This window comes from Parasteatoda tepidariorum, chromosome X1, assembly GCF_043381705.1.
Source record: "Parasteatoda tepidariorum isolate YZ-2023 chromosome X1, CAS_Ptep_4.0, whole genome shotgun sequence".
Classification (NCBI taxonomy): Eukaryota; Metazoa; Arthropoda; class Arachnida; order Araneae; family Theridiidae; genus Parasteatoda; species Parasteatoda tepidariorum.
The window spans coordinates 13,525,819-13,550,666 of NC_092214.1; the positions used below are offsets into that span (position 1 = coordinate 13,525,819).

The 24,848-nt window shown below is 29.6% G+C and overlaps 1 protein-coding gene across 2 annotated transcripts in view; it reads left to right on the forward strand.

The window, feature by feature from the left end:
- Nucleotides 1–583: 583 nt before the first annotated feature.
- Nucleotides 584–24,848, forward strand: part of LOC107440566 (3',5'-cyclic-AMP phosphodiesterase 7B) — a 106,045-nt gene continuing 81,780 nt past the window's right edge. For both annotated transcript variants that reach the window (XM_016053531.3, XM_071187523.1), the window contains exon 1: nucleotides 584–734. In XM_016053531.3, the coding sequence (XP_015909017.1) occupies nucleotides 663–734 (72 nt within the window). In that variant the 5' untranslated portion in view covers nucleotides 584–662. The remainder of the gene's footprint in view (nucleotides 735–24,848) is intronic.

Here is a 24,848-nt window from a genome sequence, read left to right on the forward strand (position 1 = left end):
TTTATGTTATAGTATTATTTTATAAAAGCAATATAATAATTTTTAAAATTTTTTCTCTCCTTTCTCTTGCTATTTTCCTGCTCTAAGAAAATATAAATATTATTACCATTATTGTTATTGATTTCTCCTGTTTCAAAAAATACAAAAAAAAAGTGTCGTGAACTGAAAAAGAAAATATTTATAATTAAAAATCAAGAAATTTAATGTTACTAAATTTTATATTATACTGAATTGTAGAGTGAAACATTTATTCTATCATTAAATTTAAAATTATTTATGAGTGCATAAGCGAATTCCTTTTTTACATGAAAATAAAATATAATTCTTTGCTCTCCTCTTTACATTTTGTATTTACACATCGACACAAACATTACAAAAATAAGCATTTTAAATAAAACTTGGATATAAGCTATAGAAGAAAAGGATGCCAAAGATTGAAGAAATTCTGTCATAATGTATAAGTAGAGAGATAGTTTGTTGACCTTCTCAAATAGTGCTGCGAAATTCAAAGCCACTTTCCCTAATAAAATGTCGCTCTGATCGCCGTGAGTGGGGTGCCACCTAGTGGTAAGACTCTCATTGATCGATGTTGTATGTGACTTGGCTGTTTGCCAGACGATCTATTCGAGCTTCCGTCAACAGATGGACAGGGTCAAGAAGACATGATACCTTACGCATCATGCATGTGCTTTCGAGAGGAAAGTGGTGGACAATGGAAGATAATATCTGCTCAGGTGAGACTACTTTCCTCTACAATTTATTTAATAATTACTTCAAAGTAAACAAACTGCTCTAGATTTTTTAGAGAAAGGAATTTTTGGTATGTGTGCTTTAGTAGTGTGCTCAGTAGATTCATGCTGTTTTTAAGTGAAAAAAAAACTATTTAAAATTAAAGTATAAATAAGTAAAAAAAACCTGCTCTTACTATATATTTATCTTGCTTCTTCGCTAAAATATTTCTATTTTATGCCAGCNTAGTGTGCTCAGTAGATTCATGCTGTTTTTAAGTGAAAAAAAAAACTATTTAAAATTAAAGTATAAATAAGTAAAAAAAACCTGCTCTTACTTTATATTTATCTTGCATCTTCGCTAAAATATTTGATTAAGTGGGTCAAAACCAAAGGTTGTGAACCTATACCACATTTCTATGCATCTTAAATAAAAAAGAATATTGTTAAAAAAAATTTTCACCCATCTCCCCCCCCCCAAAAAAAAAGAATAAAGCTCATAGCAGCAATTTGTGATAGTGTTCATTTTATTTTCTTTATTATTTTTTTATTTTTTTAATAATTTATTTAATTATTTGATCGTTGCACATAGCTTCCAATTTTTTTAATGGAAAAAGGTATGGAACAAGTGACCTTCAAAAATTTTACTGTGTTTCGATTTCGTATTTTTAGCACCTCTCCATTTTTACATGCAAATCAAGTTTTAGACATCAGAAAAAAGAAATTCATTATCTAGTAAACAAAGTTCATGTTGAAACTCTCCCTAAATTGTGTTAGGAGGCATTACATTCAGCCCCATTGGCTAAATGTGGATTACTCGATGCTAAAAACAATCATAAAATGAAATTTTAAGTACAGAGTGTCCAAAAAGTATGAAAACTGTCAAATATCCCGAGAAATGTGTATTGAATAAAAAAATGAAATTTCAAATGCAAAATATTTCTAAGTAATACATTCGATGATACTAAAACTCCACCTTACTGCGGAAGTGGGCTTAGAAATCCAAATTTTGTTTTTATTGAAGATTAGGATGCTCCAGAAAAAGCCCCCCTCATTTGGCGCTCACGTTTTTTGCATTTTGGTTCACAGATGAAAATGGAGACCGCAAAATGAAAATGGGTTGGAGATATCTTGAAAATTGCCTTTCAGAGACCATTTTCTATGCCTCTGACTGCTCTACATGCACGTGTGAATGTTTAGAAACTGCATATTCGCGCATGCGTAAATCACATTCCCTTGCTATCGCATATGCGAATCACAGGCAGTGAGAACGGCCCCTCTGATCGAAAAAAATAAACTATCTTATGACACGATCCTCACTCCCAGACTCGGTCCCACCCCCTAGGTATTGTCTCAGGGTTTGGGGGCAAGCTTGGTGTCATTACATAAATTTTTTTGACCCATTTTCGACCATTTTAATAAATATTTTTATATTAACACTGTGACGTATATTTTCCACTAATTTTATTTTTTTGCTATTGTCAAGGGTTTTAAGACACCCAAAAATTAATCGTTATTCAATTGGAGTAAACACTTTCTGTTGAGAAATTTTTGAACTATTCAAGTTTTTTTAACTAGATTATTGGCAAATGAAATTTTTTGAAAATGTATAATTATTCCTTTTGAGATTTATCATTATGTTTTTATGATGGATTAAAATTGCAAGTCAGTAAATTAAAAAAAAAAAATTAAAAAATAAGGAATAAATAAATTAAAAAAATGTCATAAAAAAACAAGCGTTCAAGTTAATGGTTTGTTCATTGATTTGGTGAATGGTGTCTATATGCACCATTTTATTTCTTAAATAAAATATTTCTTACACACAATTTTTTTTTGTCTTAATAAATGTAATGTAATTAAATTAAATGTAATGTAATATAAATTCAATGAAAATAATACCACATTTTATAAAATTTATATGCTTGGCTTAAAATGGGTTAAGCATACTTTGTTCCATCCAACATGTATTTCGCGAAACAATTTCAACGTCATATTTTAACAATATTTGGGGTATATTTTTCTGAAAACGATCGTTGTTTGATCTATTGAAAAATAGGATTTTTTCCATACTTTAGAACAATTTTGTCCCCGAATGGCCAATTACATGTGGGTGCTATACGTGTCATCCAAAAATTTCTTTCCATAATTTTATGCAAACACCTTGTATTTGCCATGCAGTAAATTATTACAAAAACAGAACTTAAGTGTAGAAAAATAATTGCTGTTTTTGGCCTTTTTTAAACAATTGTTTGTTTTTCAAAGTGAATCAACGAATTTCTGTCCTGGGAGGACTCACTCTATTGCATAAAATTTTATTTTATTAAGATGAAATAATATAGTCTTAATCATAATATAGTTCGGAGTTTCCTTTTTTATTTATTAATATATTTTGAGCATCAAATAATACCTAAAAAATTTAATGCAAATGAAATCAGACTTAATCACATCCTTAGTACAAGATTTTGGGTTAGCCGTGTTGAGGTGAACTAAATACATTTTTTTTAAGAAAATTGGCAAATTAACAATTATTTGAGTTCGAAAATGTGCTTGTTTTTTAATGAAGCCATTAACTTGATTCTAATGCGCATGAAAATATGCTTTGTCAGTAAACAAACAAAAAATGAATAAATAAAACAGTAATGGAGAAAAAAAGTAATAAAAAAGTAGACTGCATGAAATGTAATAAATTTTTACTTTACCACTATAACAAAAATGGTGATAATTATATGCCGAAATTTTTTATTGTCTGTATAAATAGTTCGAAAAATCAATGATTACTTCAAAAGAAAGAAATTAATAGTCTCTAAAAAATTCAAGAATTAAAGCTATTTGAATATTTTTTTACTCTGTTTTTGCGAGGAACAGTACGAAAAATAGCTTTTAAATTTTAGAGTTGTTAGTCGTTAATTAGATGCCACCTCCAGGAGCATAGCAGAGGCACTGGAGTTAACATAGAGAAAATTTGTTTCATTTGGCGCAAAATTAATGATTGGCAATAAAATAATATTCCGTCCCCGAGTGTCAAAATTTGAGAACAAACACTATTTTTTTCAAGTGAGTAAGTACTTTATATACGTCGCACTAGAGTTACACAATGGGTTATTGGCGACGGTCTGGGAAATATCCCTGAAAATGATCCGAAGACATGGCATCGCAATTTTGATCCTCTGCAGAGGTGATGGCACCCCTGCTGTGGTAGCCCGATGACCTGCACCTGAAGTCGAGCACTTTACGGTAGAACAGTTTAACGAGGAACAATACCGCGCACCCTCGGTCCCTACGCAGGCTGATCAAAGTGGTCACTCACTCGCTTACTGACCGCAGCCAGTGATGCTTGACTTCGGTGTTCTACTGGGAACTGTTTCTTTACAATCAGTCCACGGAGGGACCGATTTTTTTTTCTTCAAAAAATTGCATATTTTTTGCTATAAAATACGCGGAGACACAAATCTGGAAGACCTAATTAATTTAAAGATAAATTACTGATTTACAATTGCATTTTGTTTTGTTTGTTTATTAATATACTGTCATAAAATGTCTCAAGTAAAATAAATGAAATATCACAAAAAGCAAATCGGATTAAATTAATTTTTTAATCTCTGCAGAAACCTTAGTACACAGATTTCGTAGGACGAGGAAAGTAAATTAAATAAATTATTGCGTTTTTTTATTTTTTATAATCACCTTTTTATTTAAAAGAATTATCTTAGCCGGTTGTTTCTATATGAAGACAAAGTGTAGTTGTAATAATTGATGGTGTCTTCTTGTCTAATTAAACAATATCATCTTTTTGTATAATACGTCGGACCTCTATTTAACCAAGTCGCTAAATCCCGATAAAAAGTTCGTTACATGGGAAATTCGTTTAACAGGAAATGCCCATTTGAAATACTGAAACAACACAAAATATGATTTAAATTCATAAACACGAGACATAATTAAAACAACAATTGATACACCTTTATCTTGTAAATTATTATCTACTATCGAATTGTTTCAAATGATTTTAGCATTTTATGATATGAAGGTTTGGTGATTTTTTCATCATTTCCGTCTTCTTCCCCAATTTATTGCTGTATTGTTTTTATTTTTCACACTATCCAAACTATCCTATTCAGTTAATGTTTCTGTGGTTGCAGCTTTAGAATCATTAAAAAGTCATTAATCAGTGCATCATCATTAATTTCGTGGTTCTCTCTTGACCGTATCCACATTTTTCTTTTTTTTAATTCTTTTAAATGAACGTCATCCTGGTCTTCTGCGCTTTCCAAATTCTCCGAGCTGACTAAGAATCCAGCTTTAGCAAAACTGTTGTGAATAGAACGATCTGTAACATCATAGTTCCATGCTTTTGAAATTTATGTTATGCTTTCTCATAAATTGATTTTTAGCATGGATTCCTGTATGAACTGCAAACAAAAATGGATTTTACAGCTTTCTTTAATAATTAAGTGGCTGCGAAAATCAATTCAAGGTCATTTCTCCCTATAAAATACGTTAACAAGTTTAAAAATTTGGGGAAATAAGAAAAGTGAATCTCAAAGAAAGTGGATCTTCAAAATAATATTCATTTCGCTATTTGGAAGTTATTTTACGAAGAAATTTCTAAAATGTTCCTCGAAAAAAATCGCAAAATAGAGAAATTCGCAGTTCGTTATATAGAAATCAGACTGTATATCAGTCAGGCAAAAATGAGAGAATTTTATGTGTTTCAGAGGCGAACTTCCAATTTTATTTATTCATCCTAAATGTAAACAGATATTTTTAAATTTTTTTAAAAAATGTTCTTGCTGATTGCAGAAACTTATATAGTTACCAAAAATTATTCCATTTCACACATTTTCTGGTGAACACTGTTAAAATCTTTTCCAACTTGTGCAGGAAAATTTCGAACAGTTTTTGATCGAGAAGTATTTTCTTGAAGACATTTCTGATCTCTGGAAATGGTGTGAGAAATGAAGAGCAGAATTATCTCTAGAAGACCGATTTAATGAAATTTGATATTACACTGATACAATACAAAACCATGCAACAATTTTAATACACACGCATGCGTAATACTCGTTGGAAAGTATGAAGGACAATGTTTTATTTCAAGTACGATATCCCATTATTAACCCATTTCTTCTGTTTATTCTGCAACCTTCAGGCGAGTGCACGATTATGTATTACAATTATTGAATTACATATCATTAAAATTGGTCTTAAAGAAACCAAGTCTTCATTTCTTACACCAGTCTATTCAAATGTTTTTACGAGAGCTGACTGATTTAAAACATTTTTGGGCCAACCTTCTGCACTATCATTCAAGCAAATAATTAAAAAAAATTCTAAATTTAGATTTAAAAAATTAATAAATTAATTAAAATTAATAAATAAAAAAAATGAATACATTGGAAAGAATCCCAGCAGTAAATGTCGGGAAGGGGGTAAACTTTTATATGTGGTAGTCAATGGGGTAGACTTTTATAAAAAAATAATAAATAAATAAAAATTAATAAATAAAAAAAATGAATGCATTGGAAAGAATCCCAGCAGTAAATGTCGGGAAGGGGGCTTTTTATTGAGGCAGAACAAACATTTTACTAAAGATTCTCTTCGTAACATTTTTTTATCAAAATAAAATTTAATATAATCTGCAGGTATTATAAATAAATTGAAAACATACTTTGCTTAAGTTTAAAAGTAATTACAAAATAACCCTTATTGGGGTTCAAAGAGCCCTAAATAGAATTTTACAGCCACTTCACAACCAATATCGGCTCATTAGCCAGCCAATATAGAAAGACCGACCCTTATGGGACCAATATTGGTGCATAGGATCCATATTGAACCGAACCCAACTGGGGCAGGCTCATTACTAAGTTTAGTAGAGGAGCTTAAATTAGAAGATTACATGTAGGGTTACGACGCTGCTTTGGTGGAAGGTTTCATTCAGTTTATTTTTAAAAGTAGGTTGGAAAAAAATATTTCAATTTTATAAATAAACAAAACCTGTTCTTGATTTTATGTCTCGAACGAAGAGGGGACAACCATACATATCTAAGTATTCGAAATTTTTTATTTCGAGGGGGTAGACTTTTATAACAAATTCAATTATGATGAGAATGATCTAGGAATGAATTCGACCCATAAAACTTAAATAAAATAAACATTTTATATTGTCGGAAATAATACTATTTGCTCATTTACATAAAATATGGGATTATATTTTTTCAATATAGTGTATTCCAATAATTCTCTTTTCAGGGGCATCCGAGCCATAGTTTAAAATTCATTTTATTTTAAAGCTTATTTATTACAAACATTTTATTTACATTTTTTTTTTGCATTAAGATATTAATACAATTTCGAAGTGTCAGTCAATTTGTTGTTGCGAGCCGTGATGGTTCAGGGGATAGAGCCTCCCAATAAGGTGACCCGAATTTGATCCCAGCAATAGCTGATCAATACAAAATCCGGCTCTCACCGACCACAGTGCTGGCGTGTAAAATCCTTAGTGGTAGACTGATCATGGCTTAGAGTCCCCTTGCAGTCAGGCTAACCGTGGAAGGTTCTCGTGGTCTTCCTCTCCATGTAGCGCAAGTGCGGGTTAGTTCCATCCAAAAGTCCTCCACCGAGGCAAATTTCCCCCAATACTTGATTCAGGAGTTCCCTTGTTTTCTGGTTTGGGTTCCAAATTGCAAGGCTACGGAGTTGAACATTAGTAGTCGTAAATCCAAAAATTGGGTAGCTGTTCAACGACGGTCATAAAATAAAAATAAAAATCAATTTGTTGTAATATTTTGGAACTCAAATGCCATGTGCTGATAGCTTATATTTTGTTCTGTGAAATCTATTGTTGTTACTTTATTTAACAACTCATTTCCAAAAATATCTTTTCATGCATGTTACATTCATATCAATCAGTTTTTAACATTTTATTTTTAAATTATTCAAGAAGTATTTTGATGATACCAGTGAATTCACCGGCGAAAAACAATAACCCATTAAACCGTTAAGAAACATGCTTTAAACGTCTATTTTGTGCTACTTATTATGTCCCGTGCTACCGATCATAATGATACCCTTTTTTGTATTTCAAAATTTTTTGTAAAATATAATAATAATTTACCTGATTTGAAACTTCTGGGTGTCCTTAAAATTTTATTTGTAAGTATTCATTCAGTTATCCTAATCGATATCTTTTTTGATGTGCTCGAAAAATGCCAACTTTGAAAACCCTTATGGATATTTAATTGAATATCATAAATGAATGTTTTATGTCTGAGTAAAACATTTTTTCTTAAAATTGATCGCGAAATTTAACTTTTTGTCAAAAAAATAAATACAAATTGGAATATAGCTGTTTGTTATAGAACATTTTGCTTAAAATATATAAAGAATTTTTTTGCAACAGTGTTTTGTAATTAGAAATTAAAAATTTCATATTATTGTAAAAATATTAATTTTATTTAAGTTACTTGTATTCATCCAAACAAAAATGGCAACGATTTTCTTGTTTGAAGAACATTTCGGTGGAACCATGATTATCGGAGAATGCAAATCTAGAAAATAAAAAGGGTTGAGAAATTCGAAAAAATGTTTATTTAAATAAATGTCAAGCAACTTTTGTCGATTATCTATCCTTTCAACAAATAATTAGGTAATAAAAATACCTTACGAAAGAACTTTTTCTATCACAGAAAAGATCTTGTAATGGGTATTCCAATAGAAATAATAGTTTGTACTAAAGATCATTCAAAAATGTTCATTAACCCAGGTAGCATTATTTAACACGGGAATCTAGATACTAATATTAGAGTATTCACCACGGGAGATTTTTACCGGTATTTATCACAGTTTTTACATCAATTTTCTTCAGATAGTATTAATTGTTTTGCGTAAAAAATTCCGAGAAAGTCTAGCTGGGGACTGATCGTTAAGACACATCACCGAAGTCAAGCATCACTAAATCAGTTTGTGTAGGGACCGATGGTCCTTGTTAAACTGTTCTACCGTAAAGTGCTGCATGCAGGTATACTATCGGTATTAAAGCGGGGATGTTTCTGCAGAGGATGTCTTCGGGTCATCCCCAGGGATGTTTCCCAGACTGTCAGCCCATTGTGCAGCTCTAGTCTGACCAACAACAACAATCCCAGAAAAATTTCTTATTGGCGGTGAACATCTTAAAAGCTCACATTAATGCAGTAATGAAGTTGGAACATTGTTAAAATAGTCTAAATATTGAAGTACAATATCTGATCATTTTAAGAACTGATGTTTGCAAGGGTTGAATGATATTCTTTTACTAGCTTTTGTTCTATTTTAGAGCACTATTATGACTCCTTTATAACATTTAATATAACAAGTACTATGAGATTCCATTCTATTATTAGATATGCAAAAAATGTATATTTGTAACTCCTTGCTTGGGTTTGTGTGATATGACGCACCTCCGCTTTAGTAGCATTTTGTCCCAAAGGCCCCCAATTCTTCAATTTTTTGGTTCGCCTACTTTGTCCCTTACTCCTTGTCTGAGGTGAAGCTCTTAAGCATGGAAAATGACTTCACTCATATAAAATGTAATACGCTGTTAAACAAGTTAAAAATTACAAGCCTTCCGACTGGTTGGTAGGGCACTGGGCCCATGTCCAACAGTTCGTGGGTTTCATCTCCACCGGCTGAAGACTCCACGTGTAGTAAATGGTGACTGGTGCACGTTAAATCTGTCGAGTCGCCTCCATGCTCCCATAACAAATCAATACCTCTGGAGGTACTGATCCAGGAATTTTCTTGTTTTCTGGATTGGTTCAAAATTACAAGGCTACGGAGTTGAGCATAAGTAGTCGTAAGCCCAAAATTTGGTCAGCTGTTCAACAACGGATATAAAATTTAAAAAAAAAATAAAGTAATGCTGCATATAATTTATTTAGAATTTCATGCTTTAAAAATACATGATATATCTGATTTAAATTTATAAAGACGTAAATGTTTTGAAATGGGTCATTAATGATTTTACTCAAGAAATTTTCAAGATTTTGGAGTTGGATTCATAAGCTCTTCTTAGTTGGACTCATAATCATTTTGAGTTGGACCACGGCTCTTACTTTACAATTTGAGGTTAAGATAGATACAAGAAGTGGCGTATCTAGGGTAAATGGGGTATTTTAAAATGGGCGCATTATTCGAGAGTCCGTCAGACTAACCATGGCAGGTTCTCGTGGTCTTCCTCTCCTTGTAAGGCAAATGCGGGTTAGTTCCATCAAAAAAGGCAAATTTCTCCTAATTCTTGACCCAGAGTTCCCTTGTTTTCTGGATTGGGTTTAAAATTACAAGGCTACGTATGTGAACTTTTTAGTAGTCATAAACCTAAAAATTGGGTCGGCTGTTCAACGACGGTTATAATATTATAATAATTATAATATTATGAAAGTTAAAATATTCTGCTTTCGCCGTTGAGTAAATTAATTTTAATATTCCATAACAGAAATAAATAAGTAAATAAAAAAATAATAAATAAGATTTCCTCTTAGTTTGTGGTGTATATAACAAGAAGGGTGTTTAATTAAAAGGAAGTTGTGAACAACTCTTTCCGATTGGCAACAAAAAAGAAATCAGAGGGAAGATGCTATAAATAGTAAAAAGAAGCCTTCTTGACAAATCATTGAAACCAATCAAACGATTTAAGACACCCCCGTACTCTGAATGTCTTTAAAGAAGTTTCTGTCTTTGCATTTTTAAAATAAAAAATTGGATTTTCTATTTAATCCTGAAAAGCAACAATGATTGTAAGTAATCATTTTTTTAAATATTCAAATAAATGCATTGAGTCATACCCGATTTGTTTACAACAGTCAGATACAGTCGAACCTCTGTTTAACGAACACCTATTTACCAAATTTCACGATTTAACGAATTTTATGAAGTAGATTTATATGAAATACGGAATAGCGACACAGAAGTGAAAACTGTTATTTTTTCTGATGCTTTGGAAGCAGTGAAAACTTACCTAATGCAGTAAATGAAAAAGTATTTTCTTCTCTTCATGACCTTGAAAAAGAACTTTTTTTAAGTAAGAAATCGAGAAAATAAGCAAACCTTCCTCACGAAATACTTTAAAATTTCAAATTAATCAGAGCGTAATCATTCGCCGTATTTTAAGTTCCTAAATAAAAAATGTTGGATTTCTATTTATTTTGTGTATTTCCTTATTAGAGATGCTCCATAAGGTTAGTAGTTTTTTTTTAAATTTTCTCCCCGATATCACGAATTATCCTCGATTTAGCGAATATTATTTTTGGTCCCTATGAATTCGTTAAATCGGGGATCAACTGTATATTACTACTAAGCATAGTAAGGCACCCATGGAGGGTTCAAAAGGAAGCATCCCTGCTCCCATAAAACCTAATAAATTCTAAATTATATTTTGTAATTTTTAAATGTTATTTTTTTTTAATATTTTTTTTCGGTAAATGATTTTTAATACCTATTTCATGACATAAAAAAAACGATACTATAAACGTCTTACGTTTCGCAAAAGAACACTGTTTTCTCTTTTTCTGCAGTTTAAAGTATTATACTTTTTATTTATTTATTTATTTATTTTTTTACCATTAATTTGAAATAATATCAAAAAACTGATCATGCTAAAAACATTTTTTAGTAGTATTAGACAAATTATTGATATTGTATTCGAAATTTTTTTTTCATCTGCAATCGTTCCCTGAAAAAATCTCTGCGGGTATCATTGATTACATGTTCCGATTTCAATCATTAAAATCTCATCTAGCAATTATCTTATGACAAATAATATTTAAATTTGGGCATTGATAAATATTGTAAGACCGTTTTCTTTTGTGATTCGTTTTTGTTCTCTCAGAAGGATGACAGGATATATAGCTAAAAGTGAAGGTAAAACAAAGGAAAATAACAGACAACTGGGGAAAAAAATCCGGAAAAAAAAGGATAAATTTTTCTAAAAAATCCGAACAAAACATTTTTGTCCGGATTTTTTTTTCCCTGTTGTTTGTTATTTTTATTATTATTTTTATTTTCACCCCCTTTTTTCATATGTCTGTAATTTTCCTTTGTTTCATCCTCATTTTGAACTTATTTTATGAATTCTATTTACTTGCAGCTTATGCGCAATAAAAGAAACTTATTGTTTTTCTTAATTTTCTTCGTGTTTTTTTTTTTATTATGTTATATATATATATATATATATATATATNAGATAGATAGAGAGATAGATAGATAGATAGATAGATAGATAGATAGATAATATGAATATTGCGTGTAATCAGAATTCTGACAACTTCACTGTATTGTTATTGAAATTAAATGCGGAATGAAAACAATAACTAATGTTAAAATTTCAAATGTTTCGATCAAAGTAGTGAATTTTCTTCAGAAAAGAGTCGTGCAGTGTTTATTACATGACATTGATCCTATTAATACAGGGTGCGTAGCGTTTTTAAAAAGTACTTAAAGGTGCTTATTTTTGATTTACATGTTTTAAAAACTCTTGAAGGTGCTTTTTTTATTCGGCCTTTGTAAAAAGTCCTTAATTTATTATATTTTGAAAACAGATTTTTCCTTTGTCGTGTCTATTGTCGTACTAAATTACAAAAAATGCTTGATTTTATCTGCATTATTTTATCTGCATTATTTATCAGAAACTAGTTAGTTTATCGATTATGAGAAGTTTGTGAAAATGTTTTTGAAGTTTATTGATTTTATATTTAAAAATTAAGAAACAGTAGAAAAAAATAATTTTTATTGCTGCACAGATCCTAATTATAATTTTTGTTTTGGAAAGTGATTAAAAATATTTTTTAAGTACTTAAAATGTACGCAAAGTTGCTTATTTTTGCTGAAAAATCTGGCTACGCACCCCTGTGATAGTGCTCAGAAGAAGTTATATTCGTTCTATTAATACAAAAATATTATTTTTATTATTATTATTATTATTTTCTTTTGAAGTTTAGGAAACGCATCATCAAGCATTGATATTAGTAACCCTAATATTAAGGCACAGACATACTCTTAAAAATCTCTTTATCTTACTAATAAACATAGTATATTCAGTTAACGAGAACTATTCAGCCGATTACATTCGAATTTGTATTTTGTCATTTAAAATTGGATACTTGAAAATAATGTAAGAATGTTTTATGCCTCATAAATAAAATTTTTCGACCATAACTTAATAAAATAATAAATATTTATTAAATATTATCTTCGGATCATTAAACCAGAGCCTGATTAAGAACCTTTGAGGCCCTAAGCACTGAAAAGATTTTGATGTTCCTTAAATGTAATTGAGAATATTAAAAGAAATAAAAAAAATAATTTTTTCTTTAAAAAAATTTAAGTAAGTTTACAAAAATAAGTTTTTAAACAGCAAAACTTAAACACTTTTTACATAGGATCTATATTGGGAATCAACAACACTTGAGTTTTCAATGCATATTTTATAATCTTAGAGCCGATCTAAACTGATTTTGACAATTTTGGTGTTTTTTTAAAAAACTTTTCATAACCTCTTAAGTTACTTTTTGTTCACTTTATTTCTATAAAATATGACATGTTCAACCCCCGCCGGCTGAAGACTCCCAGTGTAGTAAATGGTAACTGATGCACGTTAAATCTGTTGAGTCACAAAGTTTTATTAATATTAGTCTCATATTATTAATTAATGTTGGGTCATAGGTCTCAAATTAATATTCACGTAAAACAAAATTATAGAATTTTAAAGAATTTTTATAGAGAATGCAAAAAACATATAAAAGCTCAATATAGTATAAAAACGGAATTAATAAAATAACAAACTTTTCTTTTTGTCTCTAAGAATGTTGGGAAATTCTTCGTGATTTTATAAAACTTATCATAGCAGCATTTAACAGTCACTTAATTTTTTGAACAACGTGGTTGTAATGATGGCAACTTGCAATCGAAATTTTTACTACTTTTCGACTAACTAGAGCACTCAAATATCTACTGAAGTGCCTATTGACAATACAAGTCGTTTCCAGACCAAAAACGAATTTATTACCATTTTATGGGCAAAAATGACACATCACTAATAGATATCAAGTAGCCGAAGTTCTCCAACTTTAGTCATTATTTTATTGACAAGTTGCGATTGTTTTCCTACCATTGAAAGTCATTTTATCACTAAAGAAATTTTTCGATAAATAGAATTTCGAATTTAAGTAAAAGTTATTGATAATCGTGAAATTTCGACCTTTTCAAAACATCACTAATAGATATTTTGATCATTTTCTAAGTAGCCGAAGTGTTCAAATTTAGTTATTATTCTATTGACAAGCTGCGATTGTTTCCCTACCATTGAAAGTCATTTTATCACTAAGGAAATTTTTCGATAAATAGAATTTCTAATCTAAGTGAAAGTTATTGATAATCGTGAAATGTTGACCTTTTCAAAACGGGTCCAAAACTAGAAAAAAAATTCAGATAAAGTAAAAATTTTAAGAACTACGTATTCTAGGTAGACTAAAAAGAAAAAAATTATTTTTGTCACACCTAAAACGAAAGCATCTCTTTGTGGAGGGAGGATTTCTCCTCCGTCTTCAGAAAGTGATGCGTGTAACGTTTTTTGTTTTAGGAGAGACAAAATTGATTTCTTTCTTTTTTTTTCGCCGACTTAAGCGTTTAATAAACATAAAATTTTTTTTTTTATTATTTTACATTATCATATTATTTTTTTTACAATTATTGAAAAATGTTCTGTACATTTATTTGAGTATCTCTTTTTAAAAGAGTGCTATTCGCGTGATCTATAGTTTGGAAGTTAATGCACCACGGATTTTGCGATTTTTAATTTTAATTTATTATCGTTTTCATTTGCGAATTTTAATTTGTGTAATGATTTGCGAAATTCGAAAGAGGAAATAAGATTCCCAGGATCCTTAAAAACTACTTAATTTTTACTTTGAGAAATAAGGGCCCTTAAAAGTACTTAATTTTGTTACAAGGTTTTAAAAAGTCCTTAATTTTCAGTATAATTGACGGAAACAATTTTGCAGTGTTTCAAAAATATTAAAAACAAAAAGTCGTTCTTTTATCGCCTAGAAAACAGCCTATTTAAAAAAGAAATGCAATATTAATTTCATGCTAAAAGTTATCTTTTTTTATAATAACAATAATTATAATATTATATAAAGCATTTAAAGCATTCCCATCGTTCCATAAAACAGTTACTTCACTTTTCCATTATAATTAACGGCACATTAGTATGCTCTTAAAATAAGTTGAATAAATATCAACTAATGTATGAAGTTCCTTTAATTGTTTGAAAGGACAATTATTTTTCTTTTTAAGCCTTATGATCTCATTCAATAAATTTTGAAAAAACCCACCTTATAAAGCGTTTCTTTAAGAGGGTCCACTTTGGCAAAGCCTGGTAATAAATACAATTGTATCAGCATTATAATGAATCTGTTTTTTTTAAAGGGTAAATAATTGGTACTGTCTCTGGGTGTAGATTTGAGAACTATTATACTATTTTTTTCAAAAAAAAATCCTTAATTTTTTTCAAAGAAAATCCTTAATTTTTGCTTTGTTAAAAAAGTAGGAACCCTGAATTACTATTAGTGAACTATATTATCTAGACATTACTATAAAAATTGCTATAAATTAATATAACAATTATTAAACACACGTAGTATATTATACAGCAATTTTGAAACTATTTATTTACAATAAAATTGTGAAAATGTCATGTATTCGTGCTCATTATTATTAAAACTATTTCTTATTATTTGAATTTAGTGTAATTATTTGTTTCTTTTTCAGCNCGATTATCCTCCCTCGTTCAAACTCCGTAAGTTGCTTGAATTTCTTATTCTTCCGTCGTGGAGGCATACTCTGGTCTCACTAAACGTTTGCCACTAACAAATAATCATAGACTATTTTCAACGTCCCGCTACAGCACTTTATTTATACGCTTTCAGCATCAATTCAGAGGGCGCTGCGCGCGCCACGCACGCGCGATGGCTCTGAAACTTTTATAATTTGCATAATATCCTATAATTGACATTTGCTGCGAATTTCATTTGATTCTGATGATTCCTTCATGGTGTTGCATTTTCTACAAACAGCAGTTTAGAAATTACTATAAAAATTGCTATAAATTAATATAACAATTATTAAACACACATAGTATATTATACAGCAATTTTGAAACTATTTATTTACAATAAAATTGTGAAAATGTCATGTATTCGTGCTCATTATTATTAAAACTATTTCTTATTATTTGAATTTAGTGTAATTATTTGTTTCTTTTTCAGCTTTAATTTGGGTATGTTATTTTAATTATTTATTCATTTTTGTACTTGAGTGTATGATTATGAGAATAACTTTGTGATCCTTTACTGAAGGGTTTATTTTTTAAAACGACACTGGAAGGACAAAGCATTTTTTTTTCTGAAAAAACGTTATTTAAGATAGAAAAAAAATTGCTACCTAACTTATACGTAGCCATCTAAAAAACGTTTTATGATTCGCATTTTTTCTTAATTTTATTTTAAATACACTAGTACAAGAAATTAGGAGAATTGCAGACTTGGTCGATTATCTCTAGAGCTACAAGACCGATTTTAATGAAATTTGATATGTACAGTCCGCAAAAAAAGAAGATATCACCCTGAATAATCTAATAGTCTCCGTTCTAATAGTCTCGTTCTAATAGTCGGATTTTTACGAACTAAGTGTCAATCTTAATGGTTCCTGGGAGTGACCTCAAATATGCTAATTAATTAGTGCTAACTATTAATTAAGTTACGAAATCAGACACAAAAACGTACTTTCTCAGAATAAATTTTTTTTTCTCACATATTTGGAATTCTGACCCATAAAATAGGGGGGTACACTAAATTTCGAAAAAATTGGATCGCAATAAAGATTTATAAATATGGCAAAAGTTTGAAAAAATGCCAAATTACCTCGCCATAGAAAGTGAGACAATTTAAAACAACCATAAAGAAACTGAATGAATGACAAGACGTTATAACATCGTGTATTGCTATAGGCAACCAAGAAGAGAATTTTTGGATCTGCTTTATGGACAAAGAAAATAGTTTTCTTTTTATTACTTTGAAAATAAAATTTGAATTTAAAATTAAGAGATAAAAATGAAATTATTTTTGATTTTCCAATATTTCAAAATCTGAGCGTTGAACTTATTATCTGACATTTTTTTATTTTTTTAAAGATGTTATTTGCATAAAACTGTTGTGTTAAAATCAAATTTACATTAGTTATTATAAATTTAAAAAGAGTTGTAGGGCTAATTGCTTTTACACCTCAGTTCAAGTCTTTCAGGTAGGGGAAAGAAAAAAAAGATCCTGCAAAAAATTTGGGCGCCAGATAAAAAATAGCAATTCTGATGCGCAATCAGAAGGATCTATAAAATTCACAGTATTTTTTTTCGATATATATATATATATATATATATATATATATATATATATATATATATATATATATATATATATAAAATAAGAATAATAAAATAAATAAATAATAAATAATATATAAAAAATAAAAATGAGAAAAAACTGGAAGGGAAAAAAATCCGAGAAAAAGGACAAATTTTTTTTAAAAAAATCCGGAAAATAAAAGATATAATCTGTGCATCAGCTCACACGATTATGTCCGCAAGAAAGAGTGCTTTCTTATATTGTATCAATATAGCCAAAGCAAAATTAAATATATCAATACAATAGTGTGAAGAGCACTCAAAAAATTTTACAAAAAAATTGCAACAAATTAAATAGAACACAATAAGTGTTGTTGTTGTTGTTGCTTATCCTCTCTGTCTGACGGAGTCAGACAAGATCCACGAGTTGGTTGACGAATAACTAAAAATAACACGTAAAAACAGAAAATAAAATATAAAGAAAAAGCAGAATAAAACATAAAACATAATCTATGAAGCGAGTAGCGAATTCAAATGAACTTACATGAGCGGGAAATTTTTCAAGAATGACTTAAAATATTTTCGTAACAAGATTGCCAGATCGCAAAAAATGAAGACAAAAGCGTAAATTGAGCTAAAAGCGTAACTAGAGGAGTTTTGTATTAAAGTGCGTTCTTACTGCATTACTGAAGTGCGTTTAATGAAGATGGGCCCGAAAATGGATGTGCGCAAGGTAATATTATACTGAATAATTAAAAGAAATTTACTATAAATAATTTTAGAACACGAAACACGAATTGCACATAATTTTAGCCACGTATTTGCCCGAAATGGATTTGCACATGGAAAAATTTTATAAATTAACAAAGAAATGTTTTTAGTAAATAATTTTAGCCATGGATTAGCCCAAAATGGATTTGCACATGGAAAAATTGTATAAATTAACAAAGAAATTTATTAGTAAATAATTTTAGCCACGGATTTGCCCGAAATGGATTTGCACATGGAAAATTATATAAATTAGCAAAGAAATACTTTTAATAAATTATCAAAGAAATTTTTTAGTAAATAATTTTAGCGACGGATTTGCACATGGAAAAATTACATTAATTAACACAGGAATTTCTTAGTAAATAATTTTAACCTCGGATTTACCCGAAATGGATTTGCACATGGAAAAATTATTAATTCTAATGTTTCTAGGAGCGTTTATTTAAATACTATATTAAATGAAATGAATAGAATTAAAAGAATATGTAGTAATATTTATTTATCCAAAAAACAAATAGATAAACTCTTTCAAAATTTGATAAAAAAACAATGGATACCCAACTAAAGTAATAAAATTCTAATATTGTAGATATATTTACTCAAAATTTTCTTTGTTAATTTATATAATTTTCCCATGTGCAAATCCGTAGCCAAAATTATTTACTAAAGAAAAATTTCTTTGTTTATTTGTATAATTTTTCCTTGTGCAATTCCATTTCGGGCAAATCCGCGGTTAAAATTACTTACTAAAAAATTTCTTTATATAAATTAACAAAGAAATATTTTTAGTAAATTATCAATTTCCATGTGCAAATCCATTTCGGGCAAATCCGTGATTAAAATTATTTACTAATAAATTTCTTTGCTAATTCATTCAATTTTTCCATGTGTAAATCCATTTCGGCCAAATCCGTGGCTAAAATTACTTACTAAAAATATTTCTTTGTTATTTTATATAATTTCTGCATGCGCAAATCCATTTCGGGCAAATCCGTGGCTAAAATCATGTGCAAAACAGGCAATTCGTGTTTGTTTCTCTTTTCTATTTTATATTTTTTTACTTGAATAAATATTTTTTTTCTTAAAAAAATTTTTTTTTTAAAAATTACTTATTGTCAATTTGTTTAAATTATCCAGCATAATATTACCTTCCGCACATCCATTTTCGGGCCCATCCTTGGTAACTAACAAATCAAACGCACAATCCTAATTTGTATTCATTATTTCTTCAAAACGTGTATTAAAACTATTATTATAGGTCATTTAAGTAGAAAAACTCCTAATCTTTGAAAAAGAACAATTTTTGAGATGAGGATTCTAAAAATGGCACGGTTCTAGAATCTTTTTACAATTTTTATTTTAGTAGTTGTTTAACAAAACAAGGCATATCGAAAATTTTCCTGGTATAGCAATATTTTTTGGAACTGCGCAAAAGTTGAGAAATAATATAAAAAACTTTTTAAGCAGATATTTTCAACTTTTTAAGAGAAAAGGGTAACTTTCTTTAAGTTAGCGGGCAAGAATAACTTTGAACGTCAAAATAAAATTATATGTCCATAGTTTTTTGTTCATTTAAAAAACAAAACAACCCGTATTTTTTTTTTTTTTTTTTTTGCTGTGCACACTTTTACTTTTTATTACTCAAATAAATAAGAAACAATAAAAAATAGAAAATTTATAATTTATCTTCATTTTTCAAAAACAATAGTATGCTTAGTAAATAGTCAGCTAGCTGTTCTGCATCGAATGATATTGATCAGTAGAATATATTTAATTTCTTAACAAGATTTAATTCTCAGATAGCTGGCAGGTTTTCTTTCAATAAACACTTAACAATGATTTAAAAAGTAATTTTATTTTAAAGGAAAACATAAATAAAGGTACTAAAACAATTGATTAGTTATATTAATGGGAAAATAATATATATGGTAGCATAAAGAATAAGATTTTGAGAAACATTAACATTTAATTAAAAAGTTAGAAAAATAATTCTGAGAAACACGCGCAGACAGGTAATTTACAAATTTATTTTAGGATAAGGCGATATATAAGATGTAGGGAAGTTTTAAGAAGCTTAAAAATGTTTACTACGCATTCGCATTAATAATTATTAAATATATATTGAAAAAATTGATACGCATATTATTGCAAATCTATGCATACGTTGGTCTATTATTGAAATTGTATCAATTATTGAAATTGTATCAATTATTGAAATTGTATCAATTATTAAAAGATCAAACTAGCAATTAAAATATAAAAATAATATATTACATTCTATCAGAAACATGCTGTTATAAAACTCAACATTCATTAATAAAATGTTTTTATTTAATAAAATGTTTAATCAAGTCTATTTGAGGTCTCCCCCAGAAACCAATAAGATTGACACTTAGTTCCGACCATTAGAACGAAAGTTATTCAGGGTGATATCTTTTTTTTTTTTTTTTCGTGGACTGCACATACATTTAAACGATACAAAACAAATAACTATTCAACAATTGTAATACACGCGCATGATCGTGCGTAACACTCGTTGGAGTCGGAAGGTATGAAACAGCGGTTGCAGAGTAAACAAAAAAAAAAGGGTTAATAGGGGGTTTACAGATATACAGGCCTTGCAGCGTGATTTCACACTTGAAAAAAGGCAGTTTATCATTTCCTGTGGCGATTGGCCTGAATTGTCCAGTGGCAATTTCATACTTACCGACTCCAACGAGTGTTACGCACGATCATGCGTGTGTATTATAATTGTTGAATAGTTATTTGTTTTGTATTGTATCAATCGTATCAAATTCAATTACAATCGGTCCAGTAGTTCTAGAGATAATCAACTAAGTATTGCAAATTCTCTTAATTTCTTACACCTGTGTAGTTAAATTCTGTGCACCATTTTTAAGACTCACCATAGTTCTCAAAGACTAAGGAGACTGATACAAATCATTATTGTAAGCCTTGTTTAATTATTTACGATTAAAATGTATATTTGATATCATAATAGATTCAGAGATAGTGATACTTTGGACAGCAAATATCATAAACTTTTTAATGATGTCCACTTTTTATAAGAAAATGGCTCTTTACTGATATTGAGTTCGAATGTATTCTCCTTGAACTGGAATGCAAAAAATATTTTATTCAGAAATAATGTTTTTGGCCGCTAAAAAGCATATTTTTATAATTAGTTAATACCACACTGTTATCGTTGGGAGAGGATATACTACCGGTATCGAATAGTGGCTCAAGGAAAATAAATAAAAGTTAATATCTGAAATATTTATACAAATGGATACAATGAACATTTTTGCTTTTGCGCATCTAACTAGGTCATTTCTTTTTTTAATTTTTATTTCGAAATAAATACTAGTGAATAAAATGTATTGAGTTAATAGTTTCTTTTCAACCTATTGTCTGTATCTGTGAATAGATTTTTATTTAATTTTCTTCTTATTAAGTTCAATTTCATTCATTATTTATTTCATTCCAGAATTAAAGGTGAGTAAGAAAAATGGATTTAAGTGAAGTTATAACTCTTTTTCTTATTGAAACACCCAGATAGAAATAGAATAAATAAAAAATTTCTTTCAAATTTGATTTCTATAATTTTATGAATACTGTACCAAGCACAGGGTTTCGTGTCAATTGGAGATTCAAAAATGTATAAGTAGAATCTTCCAGAGCAACACTGCACAAATATCAGTGCAACACAGATTTCACAGACAGGAACTCACCAGAGACTCAGAACAATATTGTAACCAGATTAATGAATGTAAACCGGTGTATCCCTCCGCTTATGTCATATTCTAGGAAGTTGTATTATTGTGTATTAATATTCATAAGAGTTTTCTGTAAAATTCTAGCAGGTCATCAGCCTAAAACAAATTTAACAAAATTTATATCACAACATAAATAAAGTGTGCCATATTTTGAGTGTTATCCCTTATTTGGCTATATTTGTGTAAACTAGCTTTTGTTTTTTTTATATTTTCTAACAGTCGTTGAACAGCCGACCCAATTTTAGGTTTACGATTACTAATGTTCAACTCCGTAACCTTGTAATTTTGAACCAATCCAGAAGACAAGAATACTCTTGGATCATTACCCCCAGAGGTATGATTTGTTATGGGAACATGGTGGACTTTGTGACTCGACAGATCTAACATGCATCAGCCATCATTTACTACGCTGGGAGTCATCGGCCGGAGGGGATCGAACCTATGACCTCTTTGACATGGGCCCTCCAACCAGGCTATCTGTTGGGTAGCATTATAGCAAGCTTGCGGAGTCTTCCAAATTCATTCGTTTTGTTTTGTTGAAAATTAGATTGAAAGAATAATATTGAATGGTTTCAAACTTAGGTGTCAATCGGAAGTACTCTTTCGCCATCTGCTTTTCAATATTCTCTCTAATAAGGTACACTCCTATTTATACAGGCTTCATGTGTATATTTTCTATTGCATGGCCTTATCTCATTTCTGACGAATCTTTTTCAGTCCTTTGAAGGGGCAGTTGAGCAAATTCTTGTCCATTGGTTGGACCGTCCAGTTCATTTGAGTGAAAATCGCCTCCTTTTAAGCAGACACTAACTTTAATCTGAGAATCTGTTCTTGAATATCACTGATGGGTCGTGCCTATCGTTCATAATCAACATTATAAAATCATACTTACATTAATTCAAAATTACTAACTAAATTTAAATAAAATCATAATAACACAAATAAGTTTATTTGGATTAAAATATATTAAAACGTACAGCTAAATGCACTATTCTGATACCTGCTTGTTGACGTTATAAAACCTAAGAAGCTGATAGGTTAAGGGGAAAAAACTTAGTTGGAAAGTAGAACATGCTCTACTATCATCCATCTATCATACTATCATACATGATCCAAGCAAAATAAGTTTCCATCAATTTCAATCAATCTTCGTCCAAGAACTTGGATCGTATGAGCAGGCCCCTACATTTACCATAGTCCCGTCGAAACCAACTACAACTAGTAGAGAAGTATCTCTTGCGTTGCTATTTAGAAAATTCGAATTCCTTTATACCTCAAGCTAAAGGATAGAAAGATGAGTTAGTTCTTCAATAATCGATAGACATATACTTTTTTTTATAGATGGAAACGATCCTTCATGACCAGCATTTAGTTTTTTTTTCTCTAAATATCTTGAAGTAGAGGTGCACACAACCTTCTGAACACAATGAATTTTTTTTTTTCAAGAAATAAAAAAATTTCGAACATTTTGAATTGCATATTTGAGTCATCACTTTAAATGCGCTCAATTTCCAATAATTTTATTTTGTTTCTCGATCGCTTTTTCATTGGTTATTGCTATAAAATTCCACGTGGTTTTAAAAGACCCAATATTTTTAATACGATATTACAATACGCAAGTTTCGAATTTTAGTAATTTTTGCCGCTTTCATTATAATATAAAAAAAGGAAAATGTTTTTTTTTTTTTTTTGAAAGTATGTTTTTTTATTTCTAAATAAATTCAAATAATTAAGAGTATTTAATTTTCTGCAAATAGATTATTAAGTTTACAGATAAAAGAATTGCTTATCATATTTGCCTCTGACGTAATTAAATATGCGGTTAATCTACCAGCAAAGCATCAAAAAGATAGTGCACCTTTGTCTTCCTATTCTACTACTTCAGGTATTGTTTCCCACATTAAAATTGCTCTTTTCTTCTTAGTATGTTCTTCGTTTTCTGTAAATCATATGTAAATGCTACGGCATCATCAAGTCTTTGCCGTGTCTGGCCTAACAATCCCGATTTGGGGTGTGAATGAGATTTCTGGTATATCTTTGACATCGAATTCCAAGTTTTCAAAATGCGCTTTTTCACCTTTTTTTTCGAACTGAAAGCTTGCTTTCTTGAAAATTTGGAAACTTGCTAGATTCGTTTTTTATCTACCCATCTTTTTAATTAACTGTTCGCAGACTTGAAAATTAATAGAACCCTTTCATATTAGTTCATATTAGAGTTTGCTTGTCATAAAAGACTATTTGAAATGAATTTTCCCTACTTTTTTACAGCTGCATTTGCACTCAGCGATGTCCCAAAAAATTATCCAAATTCTTTTCTGAAATCGTCAACTTTTGTCACAATTTTAAGAATATCTGCATTAAAGCAATGAACGACAATGTTGAACTGGAAAGGAAGTTTCCTTGAGTTGTTTATTATTTTCCGTATCGTTTTTATTCAGCCGAATCCAATTGTAACGTTTGGTTTCTTGGACAACCATTATAAGGATTTCGAGACACGTGTCTAACAATGAATTGACCCATTAAACTGCTGTCTTTTTCAATCTTTTGAGAACCGTTTCCATTTTTCCAAAACTGCCTTATCATATTTTTACTGTGAAAATAAACCCATTAGCGGAAAATTATTGAAAAATTGCAAAACTCAAAAATACTTTAGGATAACAAAATATGATAGAAAAATTTTGAAAAAAATTACTAGCAATATTACGTTTTATGCAAAATTTGTGAAATAATTTGTTTTTATCCGACACGTTTTGAACATTTGAAAAATTTTGCAAAAATGCGTGGTTTTTAAAAAATTTTAAAATTTCAAGACTTTTGCTAGAAATGAAGATGGTGCATAAAAATCTGAAAAAATTCACGTGTGATATGCTAGTCCATATACAACTTTTGTGAAGTAGTGATTATCGAAAACTTTTTTTTACTCCCCACCCTAATGCGTATTCTCACCTAATGTTTTGTTTGCTGTGAGGATCGAACTCACGATCCACAACTTTCCACCAAAGTGTGTCATTTCCATTTGCAATGACCGACAGCCCTAATCAAAGTTGAATTGGTCCCGCAGTGGACTGATCGTAATGACATGGTTCCCCGTAGAACATCGAAGGCAAGTATCACGGGCTGCGGTTAGTAAGCGGGTGGGTGACCACT